Genomic DNA, 10,553 nt, shown 5'->3' with positions numbered 1-10,553 from the left:
ACAAAAAAAGTCACTTTATATTAATAAAATCTAAAAATAGTGTTCCTAAATATTTGCTATAATAACATCAATGATGTATTTTTTTTAAGTATAACCAAGACAAAATATTTGTGCTCTTTTTTAGTTTTAAATGTTTTAAATTTTTCTGATTTAATTAAATCATTATATGTATAAAGTATTATGAAAAATATTCTACAATACATTCCATTTTGCGTAATAAATACATGTTGTAGATAAAATTATCTATGGCAAATTTGGACATTTTCAGACTCTATGATTTTTTGACATATTACAAGAATATATTGCACATTACGTAAATCAGCGAGCAGAATTTCATTTAGTGCCCGGATAGGAGGAAAAATGTTGAAAGTAGCGAGTACTTTGCGATTAGTTTCAAAACAGGGCAATAATGTCCGGGCCCTTGCAACTGCTGCGGCCTATAAGCAAGCCCTAGTTAACGTTCCTCCAACTCAACTTACAATTCTCGACAATGGGATCCGCGTTGCTTCTGAAGATTCCGGCGCAGCTACGGCTACCGTTGGTCTCTGGATTGATGCTGGATCAAGGTACGAAACCTCCAAAAACAATGGTGTTGCGCATTTCTTAGAACACATGGCCTTTAAAGGTACCAGTAAAAGGTCGCAAACTGACTTAGAATTGTTAGTAGAGAATATGGGCGCTCATCTGAACGCGTACACCTCACGGGAGCAAACCGTTTTCTACGCAAAATGCCTTGCTGGCGATATTCCCGCTGCCGTTGAAATACTCGCTGATATTATTCAAAACTCATCCCTCGCTGAACCCGAAATCGAACGAGAACGTGGCGTTATCCTCCGTGAAATGCAGGACGTCGAAAGTAACTTGCAAGAAGTTGTATTTGACCACCTTCATGCTACTGCATTCCAAGGTACTCCATTAGGACAAACCATTCTTGGACCAACCAAAAATATCAAGAAAATTTCTAAGGCCGATCTGCAGCAATACATCAAAACTCATTATCAGCCAGGCAGAATTGTTCTTTCAGGAGCTGGTGGTATTGAACATAGCAAACTTGTAGATCTTGCTAGCAAGCATTTAGGAGGCTTGAAGAACACTGCCCTTGACGTACCTGAATTAGCTCCTTGCCGCTATACTGGTTCTGAAATTCGTGTTAGAGATGATTCAATGCCTCTTGCACATATTGCTATTGCTGTTGAAGGTGCTGGCTGGACAGATGCTGATAATATTCCTCTCATGGTTGCCAACACCCTTATCGGTGCTTGGGATAGATCTCAGGGAGGCGGCACTAACAATGCCTCCTTCCTTGCTAGAGCTGCATCTTGTGGGAACTTGTGCCATAGCTTCCAGTCTTTCAATACCTGCTACAAAGACACTGGTCTGTGGGGTATCTACTTTGTATCAGAACCTATGCAGATTGAAGATATGCTTTTCAACATTCAAAGGGAATGGATGAAATTATGTACAACTGTAACTGAAGGTGAAGTTGATAGAGCAAAGAACCTCCTTAAGACGAACATGCTTCTGCAGCTGGATGGAACTACACCAGTGTGTGAGGACATTGGTCGCCAAATTCTTTGCTACAATAGACGCATCCCCATTCATGAACTTGATGCACGCATCGACTCTGTTTCAGTACAGAATGTTCGTGATGTCTGTTACAAATATCTCTTTGACCGTTGTCCTGCTGTAGCAGCTGTTGGTCCCACTGAAGCTCTGCCTGACTACACTAGAATTCGTGCTGGAATGTACTGGCTTAGAGTGTAAACTCATAGTATATTTATATATTAGTAAATTGGAAATCAGTTAAGATCATTAAAACTCTCTCCCAAATGTCTTTTGTTTTATTATAATAAAACACAATGTCTTTGGTGTATGTATTTATTATAGTAACATAAGTAATAAACATGTAAATAAATAATTCAAACACAATTTATGGTTCTTTTAATTAAATGGAATTATTATTCTTAGTAACAATAAATTCATAATTTATTAATGTATGTTTATGGATTTTCCCTAGGAGGGCTTATATTTTTTTCCTCTAACGTTTCTGGTACACTGGTAACACTAGGTCTATGAATGACATTTGTTGGCTTCTTTTTTCCATATGGCAATACAGGTTCTGAATGACTAATCAAACTTGCAGATGAAATAAATACTGATACTTGTTCTGGTGTTGGGCAGGCAACTATTAATAGGTCATCATATGTAAATCCGGAATTTGCAAGTATTTGTTCCAATTGCACAAAGTATCCAACAACATTATTCTGAAATAAAAGAGATAACATAAAATTTCCTACATAAAGAGCATATGGGATCATACCCCTTGTGGGAAGCCAGTTGTCAAGCTAGTCTAACTTGACAACTGAACTTTGAACGAGCTCAAAGTTTATCTAAAACTGAGCGAGAAAAACAATAATGTGTACTCCAATAATATTTATATGTATATTATTTTATAAAATAATATATAACATTTAACTTAATCTTATAATCAATTACACATTGATTTTTAAGCCTGGTATTCTTTCTATTTCCAATATTATATACTTGTTAGCTTCTTCATATTGTGGACTCTACTCCTGTTGATAATGCATAACATAATATTGCCAGACATAATCTAAAGAGTTTTTGCATAATACCATAACCGAAACTGATAAACGTACGCGGAATAATTTATAGCAGTACTTGCAGATTCAATATAATAAAAAGATAGGAAAATTTAACTTTTCATCCAAACACATTGCAATTTGCAATTGTTGTTTAGATACAACCTTTTGGAATTAAGCTTTATATAATAACAAAAAGGCTTGTAAGTCTCGTTACAACTTGAGGTTATTTACTTTAATATTTTATTTATTTATTGTTAATTTTGATCTAATACTAATATATTTGCAGATTTTAATGTATAAATATATCATACATACTTTTAGGAAATTTAACCAATAATAATTATTCATCCACATACCCTTATAGGTCTAAATAATATGAATTCAGTCTCTTTATTAGCCAAATATAATTGCATTGATCTCTGCAATGGTGCTAGATGAGTCTTAATCCGTTTCTGTGCTTCTTTTACGGCGACCGCCAATTTACCAGGAGTCGCCCACAGTTGAGATTTTAATTGTTCGGGCGGTGTGAAAGTCTGAGCCTTAAAACAGCACAAAAAAATATTTATTAAATATAAATATACATGCTCGTCTGGGTACCGCCATACATATTATTGTAATGCTAATATTGCTATGATTCCGTTTGTAGAACAAGGGAGTCTGCGTAAAAACAGGCAAAAGGCACATAGCATTTTAGTTCACATGGGTGGCGGCGTATTAAAGGTATGAGGAATAGTTAATATATTTTACAGTGTATAATATCTAGTGGCGGTGGTGACCACATTCTCCCACTTGCCTTTCAATTAAAAAAAATAAAGATGGCACTTTTTACAAGATAAGACTGCATAATAGGAAGTCAAACGTGAATATACAATAAAAACTGGCTTTGTGAGTTTATCGAATTTCGTTCTCTAACTTTTATTTTGGACACGCAAAATTATGAATTTCTCAACTTACCTTTTCAATAAATTCAATGAGTGGCCCAGCGAGTATTTCCGTGGAATACTTAATAAAACATTCGCAACAATTCTTCAACTGTCTATCGACTTCCTTTCTGGAATCCAGCAGATGTTCCTTAACCAATGGCGTCCCTTCTAGCAGAAATTCTAGTAAAGCATTGTTACTGTTTAGCGAAAATATCTGTCTCGGCTTTTGAATTAACCCATATGCTGCATTCTTAACGTTGCTGAAATCCAATGTCGTCTCTTTCACAACAAAGTCAACTTGAAAAGGGGCTATTTGCTCTCTTAAAATTAAAAGGTGTTTTATTTGGAACAATTCTCCATCTATATTGGTTTTGTTCGCGGATATCTGCTTCGCTGCCATGTCCACGCTTTGGACGCAAAGCGAAATAGCTTCTTGAGCTAGACCTTGGAAGACGCGTTTTTCTAGACATCTGTAGAGTCTCGATAGTGCTGCAAGAGTTCTTCTAACACCTGGGTACCACATTCCGTGGAGATCGGCAGGGGACGCTTGAGGTCTCCTCTGAGCTTCCACGTTAATGTGGGCAACTTCTTGAGATGTAGCTGATATATCTGACACCACCGAATTGCGGGAATCGCTTCGTTTTAGACTTTGCTCTTGAATAGAAAGGGCTATTTGCTGTAACATTAAAACATAAAAAATATATAGAGTTTAAACAATTTAACAATAACATTGTATGGAAAATTTGACAGGCTTCGGAAGCAAACCGTCCTTTGGAATGCTACTGTTGTTGGTTTCGCACCGTCATTGGGTCATTGCGGTGAACACAATAAAAACCTATACGTTTAACACAACAAAAAATCGTACCGTACCGTAACAGCATGTGAATGTCCCACTGCTGGACTAGAGGGCTCCTTTCCCTTTTTTTGAGGAGGTTTGGAGCTTATTCCACCACGTTGCTCCAGTGCGGGTCAGTGAAATACACATGTGGCAGAATTTCAGTGAAATTAGACACATGCAGGTTTTCTCACGATACAATATTACATAATTACAAATTAAGCCCATGAAAATTCAGTGGTACTAAGGGTTTGAACTCACGATCATCGGTTAAGATTCACGCGTTCTTACCACTGGGCCATCTCGGCTGTGATAATCATAAATAAAAAATCAACACCTACCATTTAACTCGGGGTGGTTCTATCTCTATTCTGCTGGCGACGAAACGTGTTTAGCAGTAAGATGCTAAACAATAATTAAAATACATTCGTAAGTGTCTCACCTCCATCATGAGCAGCTTGTCGGGGTAGGCGAGGTCGCCGGGCGCGGCGCGGTACCGCAGCACGTCGGCGCGCAGGTGCACGTGCGCGCGGAACACGAGGCGCTCCTGCGCGTCCTGCAGCAGCGCGCGCGCCGCCGCGCCCAGCGCGCTCAGCGAGCCTGCGAGGACACACCCGTCATTCTGTTGCCCTTATCCCAATGATCAGGACACCTGCCTGATGTCAATCTTTCGCGGGAATATTTTTACTGGCGCTCGACTGATGGGTTTATTGCATAATTTCAATTTCCCATTCGTAACTCTTACTCCGTATTAAGCAATGATTCAAAATTAGTATTTTAATCTGTCGGAAACCATACGGCGTCCCGGGACTATTCGTACATCAAAAACTATTATATTTAAGAGCAAGACCTGTAATGAGTTGTCCGGTATAATTAAATAACAAGTAACATAAATCAAGTCTACTTGTAATTGTTGCGAGTGTATTAACGATGCCATTAATTACTAACTTATAATACTTTTCTATGATTTTTTTTTGTTTTAAATAATTATGGCAGGCTGACAAATGGGCAAACTCTTACATCGTCAATGCGCCATCAATCTTGGGAACCAAGAATACACGTTTCTTGTGACTGCCGTTACTGACTCGCTCGCTCTTCAAACCGGGTTTCTTCATATTCAAAACACAACAATACTATGTATTGCTGTTCGGCAACAGAACATGAGATGAGTGATACAGCCTGAGTAGTGGTAACTACACAGACGCGCTCGCACAAAGCCCTCCCATCAAGTATTCGTGAACATCGGCAACCACATACACTAACTAGCTTCATTACTTGATTGCGGTTGTATTTCTAAAAACCTCCATGAACGCCAACCCTTTCATACTATATTATTTTCAACTCACGATCATTGTTCACTTGTTCCTCGATGACCTCAACCCTCAGAATTACGCAAAGTTCAGCGAGCGTTTCCAAGTGATTGATGTGGATGATTTGAGGACGAAGGGTTTCATATAACCCGTTGCAAAGTGACTGGAGGTACTCCCTGTGAAATAGTATTAAGTTTTAAGCTCAAAGGATTATTTTAATGATAACGATGACATTCCTACAAAATTTGATCCAGGCAGTAGTTTAATTGGTTAAAGCTTACGTAAAACAGCAATAAAAAATATACCATTAAATATAAAAGGTTATCGCAATTCATAATCGTGATTCCAAAAGGTACATCGAGCCGAATGACATAGATATGAGTACTCACTCGAGCGCCGGCGACGTCTCCGCGAAGAAGTGTGAGTAGAGGGCGCACTCGTCGCGCACGGCCAGCGCCAGCAGTGAGCAGGCGGCGCGCAGCGAGGCGCAGTGGTCGCCCGCCTGGCGCCGCGCCGCCGCCGCCAGCGCGCCCGCCGCCGCGCCGCCCGCCACGCGCCGGCGCCGCGCCGCGTACTCGCGCTGCACGTCCGCCAGCAACGACGCGTAGCTGGCGACACATACCCAAGTACCGCACCTCTGTACCCGAACGCAATCAAAGACACGACCGACTTTACGTGCTTTCAGAAATCATCTTTCTAACTCCAAGCTGCTATTAACAGCTCATATTGGTCCGAGCCAAGAGGTTAAGAAGTAAGAAATCGGGGTTTCATAATCTGCACTTTTTTTATTGAAACTAGTCACACGAACAACGCGGTAACGACTTCAGTGAACGACTACCGAGAGCTATTAGAACGAACAAGTTTTTAAATCAGAAGTACTCGTAACGACTAATTGAATAAAGTAAATTTTTAATTTTCTCGAAATGTATGTGTATTCGATTCCTCAATCGTATTACTTTTCATCATGTTCCAGTTAGAAAAGACACTGAAGAAATATTACAACAAGCACGGGATACAGAGATATATATAGACGGATATGACGGGATACACAGAGAAATATAGATAGTAACATTTTATATACATATTTGATAGTGTACTTACTCCTCATTATCCGTCGCTCTCTTTTCAATTTCACTTATCACCATCCTCAGTTTTGGCGCAGCGGCTTGAAATTTACCAAAATACACCGCGTATGCCGTGTCCATTGCTTCATTCTCCGTTGGCTCGTCAGGAGTGAGTACTTGCTCCGTAGCGTGGTTCAGGATATGATTCACGTATCCGCGAATTAGTGATATGGCACGGCTTTGAAGGTGACGATACTTGACGGTGTAAGTGTGGGCTTCTTTAAAAGTGCTCTGAAATAATCATTAAAAAATGGTATTAACAGCTTATTAATTACAATTAATATATTAATATTTTGCTTTAATCGCCAAGTGTGCCATCATCAAAACGATGGTAATCTTATAATATCATAACTTTTTTTACTGGTGATAGGGCTTTGTACAAGCTCGCCTAGGTAGGTACCACTCACTCATCAGATATTCTACCGCAAAACAGCAGTACTGGGTATTGTTGTGTTCTGGTTTGAAGGGTGAGTGAGCCAGTGTAATTACAGGCACAAGAAATAACATCTTAATTTCCAAGGTTGGTGGCGCATTGGTGATATAAGCGATGGTTAACATTTCTTAAAATGCCAATGTCTGGGCGTTGGTGACCACTTCCTATTTTATATTTAAAAAAAAAAAAGATTTTTTTTGGGATCTTGTTTTAAAAACGAATACATCCACTCCCGAAAGAATACATGTTCCTGTGTAGTTGCATAACAGAGGTAGAAAGTTTATGCTTGTTCCTTGCTTTAATAGTACATGTTTTAAGAAAATCAGTTGTGTTTTTATGATCATACATTTTTGTTCTCCTGACCAATTTCGGCCACGATGGCCATTCTTAAAGGAGACTAGTGCAGGACATATTATTACATAGTGTGTGCGCACACACTTAAAAGCTTTTCATAAAGCCCAAAACATACATAATTTATCAAAAACCGTCTATAAAATAGTTACTTACATTTGCCCGCATGTAGTCCAAACATTCATCGATCTTAGCTAGAACATTGAAAAACTGTTCGCTATTCACCGACATAGTTGTGCTGTTTAAACGTTGTGATAAATGTTCCACTTGGGTGAAATAGTGCATCTTCTGCTTTATATCCTCTCCTAACAAAGTTATTAAATATTAAGTACAAAAATTATCAATTTAAAATGCAATATCCTATTCTTGAATTCTTGATCTTTATATTATATAAATTGGAGTAGTATTTGTTACATACGACTGTAATATAATATAATAAAGAAGCAAAAAAAAAAATGAGAAATAAAAAATATTTTGATAGAGCTTATGTTATTTTCTTCAAAAAATTCTAAAAATAATTACAGTATTATTCAAAAAAATATATACAGTAAATTATAGAACATATATATATGTTTTTATGTCACCTATTGCAGATAATTTGTTTTGATCGGCCAGTAACTGCTCACTCATAGTATGTAATGCATTAGTCTTATTGGAGACAAGATTGTATTCATCAGATAATTTATTTAAATCTGACATGGTTGAGGTTATCTGGAAAATATAATACAATATTCAATCTATAGTCTAAAATCCCTATATTTTTTTTTTAAATAAATAATATTTTCTAGTATTATTATTTTAAAAGTTAAAAAATATACACCTATTTCAATTGAAAAAAAAAGAGAAATAAAAACCTATAAATAAATTTTAATTATATTGTGAGACAATCATAGGTGGAGATCCTGAACCATCTTTGGTATTTATTCTGAATTAATTATTGAAATTTATATTGAAATTTGAAAATAAACTTAAAGTGGATATCAAATTTTTAAGTGCAAAAGTTTAGTGAAGTAGTATATATTGATGAAAAATTGTATCGTTGGTCTAGTGTCTTGATGTAAAGCCGCAGACCCGAATGTCCTGGGTTTTTATTCCCAGGTCGAGCCAATAAAAAAAAGTTATTGGGTTTTTCTGTTAGAAAAGCAAAAAGCACGTAAAGCCAATGGTCCTGCCCCTGAACTCATTCCGGTCATCGTGTCGGATTGCCGTCCAATCGGATTATGAGAGTTACGGATTAGAGAGTGCACCTGTGTTTGCACACACACTTGTGCACTATAATATATCTTACATAGTTGGCTAATCTCCCTTGAGATTGGGCATTATTGATGAAAACCGCCTGCTTGTATAAAAGTAGTTAATCTTTACTCCTTTTACATTGGAATAGGCTGTACATTGATGTTTTAAATTATTAATTATTATTCTTGTAGAAATTCATACCTGATTAGTTAAGGCAACACACTCATTTCTCCTGTCTTCTAGCTGTTTATAGTAAGCTTCATATGGTGCATCATTTTTTTTAATATTTTGCTCATTTAAACTTTCATGCCAATTCAAGAAATCATATACTGTTTCAATCGGGGCTATATCTTCATTATCTTCAGTAGGAATTTCTTTTATCTGGAAATTAATATTATTAAGGGGTATGTTAATATTTAAATTATTATTAAAAATAAAAGATTTACATATAAATGAGGTTAAGGGTATGATAAGTCAAACAATACTGCAGTCTTCTTCTTCAGAATATCAAAGTAATTATGTCGCAAATTATTCTTTAAGCTATATTTATGAGTAAGTCCATGAAATGTTAAGTGTATCTTCTTAATACTATAGTAACGGTATTATAATCTAGCCAGTGTGTTATGTGTATTCCTATAAAAACTAGTTTTAATCACATTTGTACTCTATTCATGTTTTATTATTTTCTTATATCTTATTATCTAAAACTATTTTTTTATAGTGCTTGCCAATTAATTCATATTTAATTGGACCGTATTTATTATATTAGGCGGATAAAACTAATCTTATAACTGATTTTTTAATAAGTCCATACTTTAAGAAACCTCTTAACTTGGTTGTGAAATAAATTCATTTAATTTTTTTGTATGTAGTAAACATTAAAAAGATGACATACCTCTTCATCTGGAGATACACCCTGAATAAGAGATTCTATATCCAATATAGCTTCACGTTGGCTCGAAGATAAGGGCGCTAAAGGATTTTCTGAAGCTTCCCATAATAATAATTTATTCTGTATTTCTTTTAAAGTCATATTATCCATATTGTTTAAAAATTATATTATTATGTATATTTAATTAATTACAATTTTAAATAAGATACACATATTTATTGTGACAACTGACAACCAAGCAATATGAATATACTTTATTAGTGACAAGCGTCACTGTCATTTGTCACTGCCAAGTCTCTTTAGTTTGTGGTTAGTCTTGTCACTGCAAGCTACAGAGCTAGTGTTGCCAGCTTTTGAATTTTTCTCTATTCTGTAACTGATGCCTAAAATCTCTTATATGCTATGGTATTAAAAATTATCGATGTTATACCCTAAGAAAACAAACGAAAGAATATTCCGTCATACTACACTTACATCGTTATATTTATCGTTACTATATTTAGAATTACGATACAGAACATTGTTATTCAACATGAGTTAAACATATCAAACCTAGAAAAAAAAAATTGTGTGCTTGTAATTATCGAATTGAGGTGTTTCATTAAGGCCCTGTCTGGTGCGGAGATTCAACTATTAAATTTTTTTGTTTTCAAAGATATTATACATATTTTTTCATAAGACGATAGAAAAAGGCAATCGAGTATGGGGGAAGGTATTATACACAAAAAGAAAACAATCTAGAAATGAAAACATATTTATTTTGTTTTGATTTCCATTTATTTACCGACGAGCTACGATGTCGCATTTGCACTTTATAATCTAGATTTAGATCAATGTTACTCG

At 36.2% G+C, this 10,553-nt stretch overlaps 2 protein-coding genes across 2 annotated transcripts; one reads left to right on the top strand and one right to left on the bottom strand.

Annotated features, from left to right (window-relative positions):
• The first annotated feature begins 280 nt into the window (after positions 1–280).
• LOC126769119 (mitochondrial-processing peptidase subunit beta) lies at positions 281–1,929 on the top strand. Its single transcript, XM_050487692.1, has one exon. It carries the CDS (start codon positions 361–363, stop codon positions 1,762–1,764), a length of 1,404 nt encoding a protein of 467 aa, XP_050343649.1. The 5' UTR covers positions 281–360; the 3' UTR covers positions 1,765–1,929.
• LOC126768790 (conserved oligomeric Golgi complex subunit 3) lies at positions 1,697–9,960 on the bottom strand. Its single transcript, XM_050487129.1, has 11 exons — positions 9,714–9,960; positions 9,020–9,199; positions 8,167–8,293; positions 7,739–7,887; positions 6,776–7,029; positions 6,064–6,282; positions 5,711–5,850; positions 4,807–4,964; positions 3,561–4,205; positions 2,963–3,145; positions 1,697–2,264 (listed from the first exon to the last, which is right to left on the bottom strand). The coding sequence occupies exons 1-11, from the start codon at positions 9,858–9,860 to the stop codon at positions 2,001–2,003; spliced, it is 2,466 nt and encodes an 821-aa protein (XP_050343086.1). The 5' UTR covers positions 9,861–9,960; the 3' UTR covers positions 1,697–2,000.
• Between the last annotated feature and the right edge of the window lie 593 nt (positions 9,961–10,553).

This window comes from Nymphalis io, chromosome 1, assembly GCF_905147045.1.
Source record: "Nymphalis io chromosome 1, ilAglIoxx1.1, whole genome shotgun sequence".
In the NCBI taxonomy this organism is placed as follows: domain Eukaryota; kingdom Metazoa; phylum Arthropoda; class Insecta; order Lepidoptera; family Nymphalidae; genus Nymphalis; species Nymphalis io.
The sequence above is the reverse complement of the archived record's forward strand: the minus strand, read 5'-3'. Positions and strand labels throughout refer to the sequence as shown.